Raw genomic sequence first — 19,003 nt, 5'->3', positions numbered from 1 at the left:
ATATAATTGGAAGTTCAACCAGTATAGTACATAAAAACCAAATAAACTCTCACTATGAACATTCAGAACCTAAAGTACTTTTTTCCTTTTAAGACCAGAAAGCAATCATATATCTATTATTCCGTTTATCCTTAAAATATTCTTTTTCCCTAGTTCTGAACTCAAGTCCAAATTCTACACCTATACTCTGTCCACTCCTAAAGGTAGTCCTACCTCCCAATTATTCTACTCAAATAACAAATTTTTCTGAGGCTTAGTTTTATGTAGACTCCAAAGAAAAGCTTGAGAAAGTTAAAATTATTTCATAAAGAATTATGACTAAGGGCAAATAATTTATTCTAGACAAAAAGAAAACTACATTAATTGTCCTTTCTACTTAACGTGTCTCTCTAGAAATTTTTGAGTTCTAATAAAATGTTCACATTTGTTTGCCAGTGCTAAAGAATTATCAACTACATGAGTTCTGCTGAAAAATTATCAAACCAACCACTCCTCCCCCAATAATGCAACAAAAGATCTTTCTACAGTACCTCATATACTTCAAATCTGATAATCTCTCTCTCTGAAGTTTGTTCTCCTTTTCTAGGAAGTGAAGGTCTATTGTCATTCTTGCTGGGTCAGCCTGACAACGTTCATATTTCACTACTTTCAAGACTTCATTTAATAACTGAATAACTGTTAACACGTTCAATTTTCCAGCCTCATAAACATTTCCAATGTGCAACTTAGGATTCAGAGGGGGGAAAAAAGTGGTTCTTTAGATAATAAACTGTTAAATAAATATATTTATTTTTTTTACTATTATATTAAAAAGTTACCTTAAAGAAGAGTGAAACAAGTCAAATGTCTACCCAAAAATGAAGCCAAGTAAATAATTTTGGTCCAACAAAAACTAGTGTGAAAGGATTTAACATGCTGTGCCATATTTTTATATAATGCAAAAAAGCTGCAAGCTAGAACAACAAAAGAAATGCAAATAAATGGAAAGCAAAATAAAGACTGAGGAGAAAGAGCAGGTTTGGTGAAAGATCATGAATTCATATTTTAACAAAAGGTGCAAAGTGACGGACCATAATAGCTGATTCCAAACTTAGACATGTTTATTTGGCCTGCACAATTCCAGTATTTTAAAAATCATTTGAATTAGCTGCCAATCAACTAAAAATCTTAGATTTCACATAAAAATTATTTTTTCTCCAAAGACCTCATTACTTCCTACTTTACCCCTTTTGTTACACACAATTAGCACTAGCCTCTGTAGGAACCTGAATTTGCAGACTCTGATTTTTACATACCGGAAATTTGCAGTGCTGGCATGTTACCTATTATAGTGAAAGCCTTTCAGTATCACAACACTATTTTACCTTTGTATTTCCCTATACTATAATTAATGCCTGGCATATAGCAGATACTTAATAGATTATGAGCTCATTAAGAAAAAAAAAGATAGAGGCTATCCAGATGGAAATGTCCTATAAGCAAGTGGAAATAATTTGATGCAATTCAGGTAAACAGAGAGACTAGAAATACTAATTTGGGGGGCACCTGGGTGGCTCAGTGGGTTAAAGCCTCTGCCTTCAGCTAGGGTCATGATCCCAGGATCCTGGTATCGAGCCCCATATCGGGCTCTCTGCTCAGCAGGGAGTCTGCTTCCTCCTCTCTCTCTGCCTGCTTCTCTGCCTACCTGCGATCTCTGTCAAATAAATAAATAAAATCTTTAAAAAAAAAAGAAATACTAATTTGGGAATACCACTGTATAGGATACTGATGAAAACAGAATTAAGAAAATACAGAAGAAAAAAAGTAGGGGGGAAGAAAAGTAGGCACTAAAGAAACCATGGAAACACTTTCATTTGAAAGTTAGAGAAAAAGAATCAGTAGAAAACCTGAGAACAGCTGTCTGAAAAACCAAAGAGAGTAAAGACACAACGTCACAAATGCTAATGGGAGAAGAGACTAAAATCCTTAACAGAATCAAGAAGAAAGAGAAACCACAGGGTAGAGACATTTTAAAAAGACATTTAGCAAATAGATCACTGCTGCTCTCCTTGAGATCTTATAAAGAACTTGTACCATACCATCTTTCTACTAAGCAACCTCCTCCATGCATCTACTGTATGATGTAGCACCGTAAAAGGGATGAACAGTAAAAGTTTATGTATCTAAATATACACACTCCAATATATAATATATACACAGTTAACAATAGCCCTCTGTATGAATGCACTACTAGATTTAGTCACAAAAATGGAGAAAAACACTGTAAGAAAAAGAATATACATTATTTATGTTTACATATTATATATTAGTTATATATTGAATACATGTATTTATTATTACTATATATAATAATTACATAAAGAGTTTTCTCAGTAGTTTACTTAGTATCAAATGCTTACCTGACACATTTGTTTCTCAATTCTGTCAAGTAAGAGCCTTGGAATATTGATAGCAACATTAGTTCCATCTAAAGTATATTGGTTAACAAGATTAAGGACTGCATTAACAACTTCTCTTTCTTTTTCCAAATACATAAGCGTTTCATTCACTGAAGCCCACAAAGACCGAACCTTTAAAAAGAAAGACAAAGACTCTATATAATCTGTATATCTATCAAAGAAATGTAAAACACAAATACATGCTCACTCTCTAGAACAAATGAAGCACTCCTATGATGATTTCTGATGAGGAAATTAACTGTCTAAAAAGCACTGATGCTACTTCCAAAGCGGTTTTAAAACTAAAAAATTTCTCAAGAGAAAAAAAGTAATTTCTCAGGAGAATTTAGCCCCCCATGATTTTCAAAACAAATCTAAGAAACTTCATACTAACAAGATGTAATTACCATTTTCTATGTCTTGACATGCAATCTAATAGAAACTTTCGAGGCAGGGGCGCCTGGGTGGCTCAGTTGGTTAAGTGACTGCCTTTGGCTCAGGTCATGATCTCAGGGTTCTCAGATCAAGTCTCCCACTCCCTCTGCCACTCCACCTCACTCATGCTCTCTCTCAAATAAATAAAGAAAATCTTTAAAGGAAAAAAAAGGAAGAAAGAAAGAAAAAAAAACTTTTCAGGGAGAAATAATAAAAGATTTTCAGGAAGGGAAAAAAAACATACTACATATCAATATTAAGATTCATTCAAGTTTCAAAAGGTAAAAATATGAAAAACCATTTTTTTAAAGATTATTTATGTTATTTATTTCACAGAGAGAGAGAGGGAGAACACAAGCAGGCGGAGTAGCAGAGGGAGAGGAAGAAACAGGATCCCCATTGAGAAGGGAGCCTGATGCGGGGCTTGATCCCAGAACCCTGGGATCATACCTGAGTCAAAGGCAGAGGCCTTAACCCACTGAGCCACCAGGTGCCCTGAAACGATGCTTCTTTAAAAGCAAAGAATCTTAAACATGTATTAACCTATGTTCATTAAATGCATGTGTAAGAGTATTTACAAGTGGTAGCTTCACCTGTGGTGAGCAGAGCATAACAACTGTCCAATCACTAGGCTATACACTGGAAACTCACAGAACACTGTGTGCCAACTATACTTCCATTAATATAGCAAACAAAATTTTTGAAGAATGTTCATAGCACTCCTATTTGTAAAAGTCAAAAACTGTAACTAACCCAACCATCTACCTAGAGTAAAAAAAAATTTGTTGTGCTATAGTCATAAAACAGTACATAGTATTGAGAAAGGAACACACAACCTACACACACAACGGCAGAGATAAAACAGCATGAGTCAAAGAAGATAAACACAAAAGAATAAACTCCCCTTTAATATAAAGTTTAAGAAGTGTCAAACTAATCTCTAATGTAAGAAAGAAGGAAAGTGTTTACTCTTGGGGGGGATATGGTTGTACATGAAAAGGGGCTTGACGCTTCCAGAGTAATGTTCTGTTCCCTAAACTGTACTGGTTACATATGTGTATTTACTTTGTGAAATTTTATCAGGCTACATACTTATGACTTCTGCACTTTTTTGTACACATGGGATTCCTTAAAAGAATTTATAAAAGTGGGAGGCAAGGGCGCCTGGGTGGCTCAGTGGTTTAAGCCACTGTCTTCGGCTCAGGTCATGATCTCAGGGTCCTGGGATCCAGTCCCGCATCAGGCTCTCTGCTCGGCAGGGAGCCTGCTTCCCTCTCACTCTCTCTGCCTGCCTCTCTGCCTACTTGTGATCTCTCTCTGTCAAATAAATAAATAAAATCTTAAAAAAAAAAAAGTGGGAGGCGAGCAGGGAAATACAATTATACCCGTGTTTGTGTTTGTGTCTTCCCACCATACAAAGTTAAGGCCCCAAAGAAGACTCGTTGACTGGCAGTCTAGGGGTCTCACAGGATTGCATTTCCTTGGTGGACAATGATCCAGAAACTAGTTCTCAGACTTTTTTTTCTTTTTTTTTTTTTGATTCTCAGATTTTTACTTTTATCTTGTTAATGGATAAAAAATTGACCGGACTCAGGGAAAGTAAACATTAACCAAACTCAGGAGAGAGCAATGTGAAAACTTTCAAACACGTTTCGCATCAACCTATTAAACTTACAATCAAAGATACTGTGTTCAGTAACAGAAGTATTCATATTCACAAGCTGGAAGATTCATGAAGGAAGTGACTTTGCCTCTTTCTTTCACTGCTAGAGCTCTAACATCTAGAACACTTGGCACATGGCAGGTGATCAGTAAAAATTCACTGAATGGATGAATAATTATTTCCTGAGGAGGGCACTCACCTTCCCCAGTGACAAACTGTCTGGGAAGCCAAATTAACACCCAAAGCAGCTCAGTGATCATAAAAACAGGACAAAGAGCTTGAGAGAGAGTTCATCTAAACATAAAGGCCTAAGAAAACACTCCAATCTCACATCAAAGCCACCCTCTGAAAACCTCAGATTATTTATGTCTGCCAGATTCCTCCCTACTGCCAAGCTAGCTTCAATGTGACTTCTCATTCTTCTTCCATACTTAATATCTCCCTTCAGTTAACATATTTTATTTACATAAATTAATACTACTAAGTTACAATCAAGCTGAACTTTTAACCATATTTAAAACTGTTTTTGTTATATTTAGTCTTATAAATTATAAGTTAATTTTTCCATTATATTCATTCTTTTTAAAGGCACCCTGTTGATACCTTTATATATCACTTATTAATGAGTTTTTCAAAAAGTAACAGTTTAACAAAAAGAAATGACAAAAACAGAATATAAGGGTCCAATTAAGTAAGTCAATACTGCACATCACAAAAGTAAGAAAGATTAAATTTCTCCCTTAAAAAGTCACCTCACCTTTTGGATTTTCTCTTGAATATTACTTTGGTCATCATAGGGTTCCATTCTAGTTAAAAAATAAATGATCTCATTAGTCATCTTTTTTAATTTCATGGCAATTTACCACCAAAAGAGTGAACTGATCCATAAACCCACTCACTAACAACTATTCCCATTTTTAAAAAAATATAATTCTAGCTCAAAGCAATCAATTTTTTTATAGATTTTTATTTATTTGACAGAGAGAGAGCGAGAGAGCACAAGCAGGGGAAGCAGCAGAGGGAAAGGGAGAAGGAGACTACCACTAAGCAGGGAGCCTGACTCAGGGCTTGTTCCCAGGACCCCAGATCATGAGCCAAAGGCAGACCCTTAACCGACTAAGCCACCCAGGCGCCCCAAAAGCAATGACTTTATTAGAAGAAGTGGACGAGGAATCAGAATTATGTTCTAATCCTATGGGACTCAGTTTTCTTACTGGTAAAATGCAGAAGCTGCACTAAGGCAACTTTCAGCTCTAATGTAAAAGTCACTTACTTTTTTATTTGGTTTTGCTGTTCCATACATTCTGCTCTCAAATTTCGTACTTGTTTAACTGACAATCTGTAAGAAAACATACAAATAACAATTATAATTCCACTACAATTAATTGGTATAGGCCACTTTGATATTTTCCCCCATTTCTTATCTTTTCTCAATGCCTCTGAAGACTACTCTTCCAAATACAGCCAGCGGCCAGCTAAAGGAGTCTAGACTTCCTCCAAGACTTACAGTGTGATCTAACATACAGGTTGCTATTGAGATGGACCAGGACTTCTCGGCTCATATACACTCTGTCTTCAAATAAAAATGTTGGAAGTAGGACTACTCTGCTCTCTTATCCTCATCACACATACGGAGGGTCACGATAGGCAACATTGTAGTTTCAAGATGATTTTAAAGGATTCTTTCGTTTTCACAATAGGTAACACAACATTTAAAAAGTTGTCTTGGAGTGCCTGGGTGGCTCAGTGGTTAAGCCTCTGCCTTCAGCTCAGGTGATGGTCTCAGGGTCCTGGGATCGAGCTCTGCATTGGGCTCTCTGTTCAGCAGGAAGCCTGCTTCACCCTCTCTCTCTGCCTGCCTCTCTGCCTACTTGTGACTCTCTCACTCTGTCAACTATATAAATCTTATAAACAATATATAAAATATATAAAATATAAAAATATATATAAAATCTTAAAAACAAACAAACAAATAAATAAGTTGTCTTGCTGTAGTTGTCATTAAGTTGTAAATCATTAAAAATTTGACACACTCGGGGCACCCAGGTGGCTCAGTGGTTTAAAGCCTCTGCCTTCGGCTCAGGTTATGATCCCAGGATCCTGGGATTGAGCCCCACGTGGGACTCTCTGCTCAGCGGGGAGCCTGCTTCCCTTCCTCTCTCTCTTCCTGCCTCTCTGCCTGCTTGTGATCTCTGTCAAATAAATAAATAAAATCCTTAAAAAAAAAAAAAATCTGACACACTCTATTTCTTGAGACTAGAAACCTTGCCTGTCTTGTTTGTTTAATGCTGTACGACAGTGCCTAAACAATATCTGGCACACAAAAGTAACTCAAATAAAAATTTGCTGACAAGAGGAACCTAAATATAACTCAAGATGAGATGGTTAAAGAAACTATGGAATACCTACTTGATGGAATATCTACTTAATGGATACTCAACTATTAAGTAGATATTAAAAGCAATATACTTTAAAAATTCAAAAAATAAAAATAATTTTTAAAATTTTTAATAAAAGCAATATAGTATGGTAATATGGAAAAATTTACAGAATGAAATATGAAGAGAAAAAATACAAAATAGAATGAGCACAATAATTACAGCATAAAGATGTAAATCCACGTTTAAAAAAATGAAAAACACCTAAGACACTGAATTTTTAAACTAAGGTAATGTTTTCCTTTGCTCTAAAGTTTCATGTACATCTGCACAGTTTTAAAATATCTTATTCAGAAGTTATCTGGCTTTAAAATGAAAATAGGACACTAACGGGTTTTGAGGTAGGCACAGATTACTGCCACTGAAGGTACACTGATGACATTTGCTAAGGAGAAAGGAATTTTCATTTTCTTTTTGGGGGGGGGCAGAGAGAAAGAGAGAGCACGCAAGGGAGGGGCAGAAGAAGAGGGAGAGAGAGAATCTTAAGCAGACTCCACACCCAGTGCAGAACCATGAGCAGGGCTAGATCTCACAACCCTAAGATCACCACCTAAGCCAAAACCATTAGTCAGATGCCTCACCAACCATGCCACCCACACGCCCCTGGAATTTTCATTTTCTAACTATCAATGTATTACTTACTGTGCATTTTCCTGATACTTTCGGGTAACGCAGTCTTCTCTTTGCAAAATGTGTAAAAATCTATTACGTGCCACATGGCATCTGGCAATGCATTTGTGCATATCTTGTGATTTTACATTAAATGTCTCTGTAAAACGTATAGAAGAATCTACATGGAAGACAAATAAGATCACAGAAAATATCAAATATCAAAAACTGGAGATTCATTAATTTTAAGAGATTAATTAACTCAAGCAACTAACAACTCCTTAAAAACTGGTATGCCACATAAACAGATACAACTAATCTTAACAAAAGCATAGAAATCTATTTTTAAGTAGGCAACTAAAAAAGGGTATCTGAAGTTGAGTTGTTTTATAGAATCATAAAAACTTTGGGGCGCCTGGGTGGCTCAGTGGTTTAAGCTGCTGCCTTCGGCTCAGGTCATGATCTCAGGGTCCTGGGATCGAGTCCCACATCGGGCTCTCTGCTTGGCAGGGAGCCTGCTTCCCTCTCACTCTCTCTGCCTGCCTCTCTGCCTGTGATCTCTCTCTGTCATAAATAAAAAAATAAAATAAAAAAAATAAAAATCTTTAAAAACTTTGAAAGTCTCTCTGCCCCAAATAATTCTTATTATCATAACTTGATATATCCATGAACAAATACACTGTTATACAAGAGCAACTTCTTACCAGGATCTCTTCACAACAAAGAAAGAAAATCAATTAAAAGAGATGAGGTTAGATCACAACACGTCCTTTGCTATTTATTTTTCTATCTAGTAAGACCAACAGGACAACCAAACAAAACCAGTCTCCATTTCTCAGGTAATTCTTGGCTGTGTTACTAATGATCAAAGCTGACCCTGAGAACAATCCATCCAAATATTTCAGAATCCCCATTTTTAGCTGTAATAAATCCTAGTTTAATGGCTAAATGGATAAACAGAGACCACTCCAGTGCACCTAACATTACTAATCCAGGTCCTAGTGCTAACCCCAAAGAAACCACAAATTCTATATATTCAACTGGGGATGAGTTCACTGAATGTAGAAGTCATCTAGACACTAAACATGCTGACTGGAATTGATTTAAATCAGAAATCAGAAATAGGACAACCCATGCTTAGAAGCCTTATGCACAACAAACTCTTGCTAAATCCAAACATACATACTTCATATGAAAAACACTGGGCGGGCGCCTGGGTGGCTCAGTTGGTTGAGCGACTGCCTTTGGCTCAGGTCATGATCCTGGACTTCCAGGATCGAGTCCCGCATCAGGCTCCCAGCTCCTTGGGGAGTCTGCTTCTCCCTCTGACCTTCTCCTCTCTCATGCTCTCTCTCACTCATTCTCTCTCAAATAAATAAATAAAATCTTCAAAAAAAATTTAAAAAAAACAATACTTTGGGCTAGTGCTCCCTTCAATAGCAGATATACTAAAATACTTTGGGCTACATGTAATTGGAATAGATCATTTACAAAAAGAAAAACTGGTAACAATGCTTATGTTGCATTAAATTTTACATACACAAATACTTAAACACCAAGATCATATGTGTAAGTTCTTAAAAAATCATGCATAGAAAATAAAATGGAAAAAAAAGGTTTACATATCACATCACAGAGAAAGGATAGTAATAAATAAGAGCTCCTATAAATGGAATAAAAGTAGTAACTTAAGAGAAAAATGAACAATCATGAATATAGTGTATAAAAAAACACAAGCTGCTCTTAAATATATGAAACAATTTTCAATCTAACTAAATAAGAGAAATACAAATTAAAACCACCCTGAGACTCCATTTTAACCTATCAGACCAAAAAGATAAAAATGTCTGACCACACACAATGTTGTTGAGCCTTTGGGACAACAGAAACTCTCCATACACTGGTGACAGAGGTATAAACTGACCAATCTCTACAGAAAACACACAGATAACTAACAAAATGCACGATTCCTTTGACCAAGCAAATGGTCTTCAGGAATTATATACACATACACCAATAGTTACTTACGCTCATTAGAGGCTTTCAAACTACAGCTCCTGTAGAATATTAACTATTACCTTGTGAGGTAATTTAATGTTTTTATCTTACCTTGCTTTATTAAAATCTCTTTATGACTTACAAATTATGAAAAACAAAAATTGAAAATTGAAAACAAAAAAATTCTTACTAAAAATAACTTACTTTTAGAATGAGTTTTGATATATTTTATTGCAACAAATCTTGCAAAATGATACATCAGATGAATAAACTTAGGACCACCAGGAGAAAGAAAAAGTGACCCAACAACTTGAGGAAAGCTACTTCCACATTCCACCTATGGAAAAAAGAAATAAGATAATTTAAAGACTTTATGAATAATAACCTTATCAAGTAATAATCATAACTCTGGGGAGCCCCAGCTGCACAGCTGGTTAGGTGTCTCTTGGTTTTGACTCAGATCATGATCTCAGGGTCGTGAGCAAGCCCCACTTCTGGCTCCGCACTCGATGCAGAATCTGCTTAGACTCTCTCTCTCCCTCTCCCTCTGCCCCTCCCAATCCATGCCTCATGGGTGCTCTCTGTCAAATAAATAATAGATCGTTTGAAAATAGTAATAATAATAGCCATAATTCCTACTATGTAAAGATTATCCCATTTGAACCGGAAATTGAATATTTCTAAACTCTTGGTGGACTTGGTCACAAAAAATAATTATAAAGCCACAATTATGGATACTGTATGTGGACACAAGTTAAAGTAATCTACCATCAAAAAAGTTTCCTATAGGGGCACCTGGGTGGCTCAGTGGGTTGAGCCTCTGCCTTTGGCTTGGGTCATGATCTTGGGGTCCTGGGATCCAGCCCTGCATCAGGCTCTCTGCTCAGTGGAGAGTCTGATTCCCCCTCTTTCTGCCTGCCTCTCTGACCACTCGTGATCTCTCTCTCTGTCAAATAAATAAATAAAATCTTCTGGGACGCATGGGTGGCTCAGTTGGTTAAGCCGCTGCCTTCAGCTCAGGTCATAATCCCAGGGTCCTGGAATCAAGTCCCGCTTCGGGCTCCTTGCTCGGCGGGGAGCCTACATCTCTCACTGCCTCTGCCTGTCTCTCTGCCTGCTTGTATGTACTCTCTCTCTCTCTGGCAAATAAATAAAATATTTAACAAAATAAATAAAGAAATAACATCTTTTTTTTTTTTTTTTTTTTTTTTTTTTAAAGATTTATTTATTTGACAGATAGAGATCACAAGTAGGCAGAGAGGCAGGCAGAGAGAGAGAGAGGAGGAAGCAGGCTCCCAGCCAAGCAGAGAGCCCGATGCGGGGCTCGATCCCAGGACCCTGGGATCATGACCTGAGCCGAAGGCAGAGGCCTTAACCCGCTGAGCCACCCAGGCTATGACATAAACTCGCAAGAACTCAGAAACCTATTTCCAATGCATCTAGGCAGCAAAGCTGGTTTCCTAGAAATACACAAAATCCTAACCAAAACCACCAAAAATATTATTTTAACAAATATTTCCTTGCTCTTATACTGTTAGCATAAAAGCATTAAAGACTTCACCTCCAGGGGCACCTGGGTGGCTCAGTGGGTTAAAGCCTCTGCTTTCGGCTCAGGTCATAATCCCAGGGTCCTGGGATTGAGCCCCACATTGAGCTCTCTGCTCCGCGAAGAGCCCGCTTCCTCCTCTCTCTCCCTGCCTGCCTCTCTTGCCTACTTGTAACCTCTGTCTATCAAATAAATAAATAAGAGGCGCCTGGGTGGCTCAGTGGGTTAAAGCCTCTGCCTTCAGCTCAGGTCATGATCCCAGGGTGCTGGGATCCAGCCCCGCATTGGGCTCTCTGCTCAGTGGGGAGCCTGCTTCCTCCTCTCTCTCTCTCTGCCTGCTTCTCTGCGTACTTGTGATCTCTGTCTGTCAGATAAATAAATAAAATCTTTAAAAAATAAATAAATAAAATATTTTTTTAAAAAAAGACTTCACCTCCAAAAAAATTAATGTAGGATTATACTTCAATAAAGCTAAAAATAAAATTTAATGTAGTTTGGTTTTTTTTTTAAGATTTATTTATTTGACAGAGACCACAAGTAGACAGAGAGGCAGGTAGAGAGAGAGAGGGGGAAGCAGGCTACCCGCCAAGCAGAGAGCCCAATGTGGGGCTCGATCTCAGGACCCTAAGACCACAACCTGAGCAGAAGGCAGAGGCTTAACCCACAGAGCCACTCAGGCATCCCTTAATGTAGTTTTTAATTAAGCTTACATCTTCCAGAAAGAGAATACTTACAGAAATCTTTTTCAACCATTCATAGCAATGTTTCCGGAATTCAGTGTCACTCTTTTGGTCAAATGGAGGCCAACAAAGTCTTAAAAACATATATAAAAGCATTAGAATTATGAACAAAAAAACTCGGCAAGATTTTTAAACATGAAACTTCTGTCCTATACTAGAAACATAAATGCTAAATGAACCAAAGCTAGTATTTATAGATTTCAACTAAAGAAGGACACCAAACTGTGAGAAACTGGGTAGTTTCCTTTATAAATTACTATAAGGTTGAGTCCAGTTTACCACAAATCTTCAGTGTATACATATATTAAATGAAGGAATGAAACATCATTAAAATTACTACAAATCAGCTAAAGAAGACAACACTCTCAATGAATTCACTGAACTAATGCAAAAAGATGGTACTAATAAATTAGTATGTTAAGCCAGAGGTGTGGGGGATGGGGGGTGAGAGAGAGAGAAACATAAATGGTTGCACAGGAAGAGCACAGAAGGAACAACGTGAGAGCTTTGGACTCCCAGAAACAACCCATAACACAGTCAGTGTGTACTACTGTTTTGTGTATAAACAATATATAAAATGATTAAAAAGTTTTGCCTCTGTTTTAGTCAAAAACAAAAAAATTTAGTCAAAAAAAAAATTTACCTATTACTTTCCCCTAATGAATTTTTATTCTGAGACATAATTATTTGTTTAGGACCTCATTTTTTCACACTTCTATGTCATAACATACATTCTATAGTCATGTAAAAAATTAAGTATTCATGGAAAAAAGGACTAAAAGGCTAAAATGTCAGCAGTGATATTTTCTGGTTAGTGAGTTTAGGAATGATGTTTACTTCCATCTTTACATCTTTCTGTATTTCCTGAATTACTTAAAATGAACTTTATTTTGTTTATAATCAATCGGGCTCTCTGTTCAGCAGGGAACCTGCTTCCACCTCTCTCTCTATCTGCCTGCCTCTCTGCCTACTTGTGATATCTGCCTATCAAATAAATAAATAAATAAAATCTTTAAAAAAAAAAAAACAAATCTATTTTTATTTAGGCAGAATAAGTCCTATAGCTTAAAGATAGAAATTTCCAAAAAAGATGTTTTAAATATACATGTGCTCCTGGTCACTCATAGCTTTATTTTTTTTTTTTAATATTTTATTTATTTGACAGAGAGAAATCACAACTAGGCAGGGAGGCAGGCAGAGAGAGAGGAGGAAGAAGGCTCCCTGTGGAGCAGAGAGCCCGGTGCAGGGCTGCGGGGCTCAATCCCAGCACCCTGGGATCATGACCTGAGCCGAAGGCAGAGGCTCAATCCCAGCACCCTGGGATCATGACCTGAGCCGAAGGCAGAGGCTTTAACCCACTGAGCCACCCAGGCACCCCTCACTCATAGCTTTAAATGGATACAAAATATTAAGAATAAATTATCAAAAATAACAATGCCTAAACAATTTACTTATTGCTTTTCTTCTTAAGATTTACTTTTAGAGACAGAAAGCACAAGTAGGGGGAAGGGCAGATGGAGAAGGAAAGAATCGTAAAGCAGACACTGTGCTTTTCTATTTAAGAGGATAAGAGCAAATACAAATATCAAAACAAACTTAAACACTTTTTCTGGTGGAAGCCCAAATCACATGCAAAATATCTTGGAACCAAGGTTTACCGGTATTCATGTTTTTATCTCCTCCTTAAACTAATACTCAACAGTATCTAACATTAGACTAAACTTAATAGGAATGATTTTCACCTACAGCACTTAACACTTATATATCACTGACAAAAATAATAAGGATTTAGAGACACCCGGAAAGTAAAAATAGACAAGGGGCGCCTGGGTAGCTTAGTGAGTTGAGCCTCTGCCTTCAGCCCGGGTCATGATCTCAGGGTCCTGGAATCGGGCCCGCATCGGGTCCTCTGCTCGGCGGAGAGCCTGCTTCCTTCTCTCCCTCTCTCTGCCTGCATGCTTGTGGTAAAAATAGACAAGACAAGTAATATTGCCTACAGAAAAAGGAGTAAGGCAGGGGGTAATTAGCAAAAAAAACAAACAAAAACAAAAAAAAAAAGAGTAAGGCAAAGCTATACAGATAGATTGGTACCAATTAACTGTTTGGCCTAATTGTGACTAAGAAGAATGTTAGGAACTAAGTATATAAAACAAAAGTCTTATCTATAAAATAATCAATGATTTTAAAATATATGATTTTAAGATAAGTACCAAAGAAAAATCACTCAGATTTACAAAGGTCAAGCACTAAATTTTTAAGATTCAAACCTGACTTTTCTGACATCCATTCATACTAGTGAAAGGACAAAGCTGAAATTCTGGCTTATATCAGAGTACACTCCCTTTTCAAATTTGAGAATGACTACTTATAAAAAGAAAAGAACTTGACTCACTTGAAAACTTCTTTGGTGAGAGACTGGTCCAGTGTTTGAAACAAAAAATAAGAAACGATTTGAAAGGCATCACGGTTCAACTTGTCAAACATGTTCCTAGTATTTTAAAAAGAAAGAGAAGCAGGGGAAAAAAAAAAAAGAAAGAAAGAAAAATGGTTAATGAAACTAGACAGCATCAAAAGCTATGTAAGAATTTAACACAAATTGGGGTGCCTGGGTGGCTCAGTTGGTTAAGCGACTGCCTTCAGCTCGGGTCATGATCCCAGGGTCCTGGGATCGAGCCCCACATCAGGCTCCCTGCTCCGTGGGGAGCCTTCTTCTCCCTCTCCCTCTGCTGCTCTGCCTGCTTGTGTCTCTTGCTCTCTCTATCAAATAAATAAATAAAATCTTTAAAAAAAAAAAAAGAATTTAACACAAATTAGTATTTTTCATTCTCTTCAAGAGGTCAAAGCAAATTAAGTTTTTTTAATTCATATACATTTTATAATTAAGGAAAACAAGTAGGGTGCCTGGGTGGCTCAGTCATTAAGCGGCTGTCTTCAGCTCAGGTCACGATCCCAGGGTCCTGGGGCCTGCTTCTCCCTTTCTCACTCCCCCTGACTGTGTCACCTCTCTCCCTGTGTCTCTGTCAAATAAATAAATAAAATCTTAAAAAATAATAATAATAAAAATTTTCTGATTCTGATAATATTGATCAAATAGAACACTGGTAAAACTTCCTTTATGAAGGGGCACCTGGGTGGCTCAGTCGGTTAAGCCTCTGTCTTCAGCTTGGGTCATGATCTCAGGGTATCGGGATCAAGCCCCACATCCGGTTCTCTGCTCAGCAGGGAGCCTGCTTCCCCCCCACCTCTGCCTGCCTCTCTGCCTACGTGTGATCTCTCTCTGACAAATAAAATCTTTAAAAAAAAAAACTTCCTTTATCGCAATGAGAATATTCTACAAAAAGAAAAGGAAAACCTAATTAGGCGGAGAGAAAACTGTGGCCTATTATATCCTGAAAATGATACAAACCAATATTTACTGAATAACAATAAAAACAGCTACCAATAGTTTATCATTTCCCAGGTAGTATTTTAAGCCTTTTACAGGCAATAACTCAACTAATCTTTACCACAACCATAAAGTTAAATACTGTACTAGCTGCTTTACCATGGATTAATTCTAATGACATCAGATTGTAGTTTTTTAAATTTAGAGAGATTAGATAATTTGCCAAAACTATCCAAAATCACATTGGGAAGCAGAAGAGCAGTGACCTGAAATATGTCATCTGATCCCAGAGTCCAAGGTCTTAACCATTATATTTTAACCCCAGAACCACCCTTATATGATGTAGTTCTACCAAGTTTTTTAAAGTTTTGATTGTCCTGATTTTCCCAATCAAGACAAGCCTTAAAAAAATACAATTACATTAAAAATAACAACCAACAGGGGCGCCTGGGTGGCTCAATGGGTTAAAGCCTCTGCCTTCGGCTCAGGTCATGATCCCCGGGTCCTGGGATCAGGCCCTGCAATAGGCTCTCTGCTCACTGGGGAGCCTGCTTCCTCCTCTCTCTCTGCTTGCCTCTCTGCCTACTTGTGATCTCTCTCTGTCAAATAAATAAATAAAATCTTTTTAAAAATAAATAAATAAATAAATAAAAATAAAAATAACAACCAACAAACCAAACCATATAAGAAATGCTACACAGCTATAAGGAATCAAGAGTTAGCATAAGGGCAGTACGGCAGTCACTGGGCCAGAGTCATCAGCCACTGTTCTAGGATGGATGACCACTCCTCGCACCCTGTGTCTGGTAAGACATAGAAAATTCAGGCTTCAGGGACTGCCAGAGCCAGGAGGAGGAGAGTTTTCTGAACTTCATCTACAACAACCTGCTGATGGAAAAGGATCCACCTCGAATGTCATGTTCCACTGCATTGCCCACCTGTAGGATTTTAACACTTTGGCAATTCCCATGGCAAACCAAGTCAAACTTGACACAGAGATACAGCCACCATTTTTCAAAGTCCTTGTAGTAAAGTCTGAGTAGTAGCAGGGGAAATGGGGTGGGAGAAATGGGGTGGCTGGGTGACGGACACTGGGGAGGGTATGTGCTATGGTGAGTGCTGTGAATTGTGTAAGACTGATGATTCACAGACCTGTACTCCTGAAACAATACATTATATGTTAATTTAAAAAAATAAAATTAAAAATTTAAAAAAAAAAAACAATTTAAGTTCTCTGGATAAGTGAAAAGGGGATAAAAATGGAGCACATATCCCAAGAGAAGTTAAAAGTTTACACTCAGGAAAGAAAAGAAATAACCTGTCAAAGTTATCATATAAAAGATTATAAGAACCCTCCCCCATTATTCTAGTATAAAAAGGTCATCTGCATGGGTGCAAAAGAGAAGAGTTCACCACAGTAGTATCAAAAGAAGTTAAAAGCAAAAGAAGCAAATAACTATAAAGGAAGAGTCTCAGAAGAAACTGAGGACATCATCAAAAAGGGGCAGGGGAAGCTCATTAAAACATAATAGAATATATCTAAGAATACTGTATGTGCTAATATGAAATATTTTTAACACTTAAAACAGAGATCTGAGATCTTTCCAAGTCTGGTACATTTTCAACAATTATCTGTAGGGATATCTCAATTGTGTGACTCCTTATTTTCAGACTCGAAAAAAAAACTGGCTTAAGAGTTAGGCAATTACTTGGGGTGCCTGGGTGGCTCAGTGGGTTAAGCCTCTGCCTTCCACTTAGGTCATGATCTCAGGGTCCTGGGATCAAGCCCTGGGTAGGGCTCTCTGCTCCAGTGGGAGTCTGCTCCCAGCGCGCGCCCCGCCCCCCCCAAACCGCTCTGCCTACTTTCTGTCAAAGAAATAAAATCTTAAAAAAAAAAAAAAAAAGTTAGGCAATTACAAAAGGAGCTGTGACGCACTGGAATGCAGGACAAATGTAGGGGAGTACACCTTTGAACAGAAAAAGCTTTGTTCTCAAGTTGAAATAAAATGAGTTGAGATAAAAGTTCCCATGCTTATCCATATGTCAAACAACTCTTGTCCTTGAAATGTTTCTATTCCTCAACTAACACAAAGGAAGATCCTTCCTTCTTATTATCTCTCAAGCCTGATATTTTTCACATAGTATCCTGTTGTCTTCCCTTTGACACTTACTAGAATTTTCAGTAAAATATGTGTTGAAGGTTTGTTCATCCGCTAGACTGAAATTCTGCAAGGGGAAAGTTTATGCCTATTCTGTTCACCCTGCGTACCCATATTATATGTAAACGAATATAAAAAGCTAAAAAAAATGTTGAAGTAAATTTGACAGTATATTCAAGCCTGAAGCATTTTAACGAGGACACCTGTTTCAAAATGATAGCTCCCTCCTACCAACCAACTAAAATGACTCTTCAGGATAATCTATGATGGTGCTGGGGAGGAGGGAGCCCAGATTTTAACTAATTTTCAAAGGCAGAAAACAGACTGCAGCTGGAAAGAAAACTCAAATTGCTAAATACTGAAGAGAAGGATGCGGTGGAAATGGCAAGCATCCTCAGTGAAGGCCTGGAGAAGCTTCAAGCTTCTCTGCCAGTACAAAGAAAATGAAACTATACTGTGGGCAATTAAATCATGTGAAATAACTGGACTATTTATTAATACATGAAACTATACTGTGGGCAATTAAATCATGTGAAATAACTGGACTATTTATTAATACATAAGTATAACCTTAGAAATGCTCTCTACTGGTTGACAATTTTTAGAATCGGCTTCTAAACAAAGCACTTCTACGTGTAAATAATAGTAACCTCTAAACAAATAGTTAACCAGTAAATCTTAATTATGTCTCTAAGCAAAAAAAAAAAAAGAAAAAAAAAGTATGGCTCTAACCTTTGACAGTAAAACAACATATATTTGAAAAAAGTCAAGAAGGCGGCAGGGGGGTGCGCCTGGGTGGCTCAGTGGGTTAAAGCCTCTGCCTTCAGCTCAGGTCATGATCCCAGGGTCCTGGGATGGAGCTCCGCATCGGGCTCTCTGCTCACCTGCTTCCCTTCCTCTCTATCTGCCTGCCTCTCTGACTACTTGTGATCTCTGTCTATCAAATAAATAAATAAATAAATCTTAAAAAAAAAAAGAAGGCGGCAGGGGAGGGCCAGAAAGTGTGAGTGAGCTAATGAATTATCTTATAAGTAACAGCAACTTTCATTGTGAAATTACATAGTGGAGAATCAAGAGATCGTCTGAACTGATACATCAAGAAACAGACGTCTAAGCACATTAGTAAAACACTGCCACTAGAAGAAATGAAACAATCAGAAAAGTCAAAAGACTGAGAACAGTTAACAGCCTACTTATCTCGAATTTCTCTTGGGCTATAGTGGGAAAGATAATACCCCCTAAGTTGGTTAAGTTTAGACACAGAAATACATACAAAGTATCTAGATTTATGGTCATAACCATTATATTAGTGACTAAGTAGGGAGGGATTTTTACTTTCCATTTTCATACCCTTTTCTACTATTTTTTTCTGAACTACGCAATGTCTGTTTGTTAATTCAAAAAGTAAAAATTATCAACTAGAAAACCACCACCATGAAAGGCTCCTTGGGTCCCAAAGCCGTTGAAAATACTGTTCTCACACCCTTCCACGACCAACTCTCCATCCTTCCCTGGACTTCATAGACCACCCAGCGTCACCACGAAAGCAGGATTAAGCTATCCCTCCAGTCTTGCCCCAACTGCAGACACGA

General features: G+C 37.5%; 1 protein-coding gene across 2 annotated transcripts in view; it reads right to left on the bottom strand.

Annotated features, from left to right (window-relative positions):
* The window catches only part of HAUS6 (HAUS augmin like complex subunit 6), a 43,534-nt gene that overhangs the window by 23,945 nt on the left and 586 nt on the right, over positions 1-19,003 (bottom strand). For both annotated transcript variants that reach the window (XM_046022853.1, XM_046022854.1), the window contains exons 2-9: positions 14,260-14,355; positions 11,862-11,940; positions 9,786-9,918; positions 7,617-7,764; positions 5,810-5,875; positions 5,294-5,342; positions 2,400-2,570; positions 531-724 (exon numbers count right to left, since the gene is read on the bottom strand). In XM_046022853.1, coding sequence (XP_045878809.1) covers positions 531-724; positions 2,400-2,570; positions 5,294-5,342; positions 5,810-5,875; positions 7,617-7,764; positions 9,786-9,918; positions 11,862-11,940; positions 14,260-14,355 — 936 coding nt within the window. The remainder of the gene's footprint in view (positions 1-530; positions 725-2,399; positions 2,571-5,293; positions 5,343-5,809; positions 5,876-7,616; positions 7,765-9,785; positions 9,919-11,861; positions 11,941-14,259; positions 14,356-19,003) is intronic.

The sequence above is a fragment of the Meles meles genome, chromosome 11, assembly GCF_922984935.1.
Source record: "Meles meles chromosome 11, mMelMel3.1 paternal haplotype, whole genome shotgun sequence".
Taxonomy (NCBI): domain Eukaryota; kingdom Metazoa; phylum Chordata; class Mammalia; order Carnivora; family Mustelidae; genus Meles; species Meles meles.
This window is presented reverse-complemented; position numbering and strand designations above follow the sequence as displayed.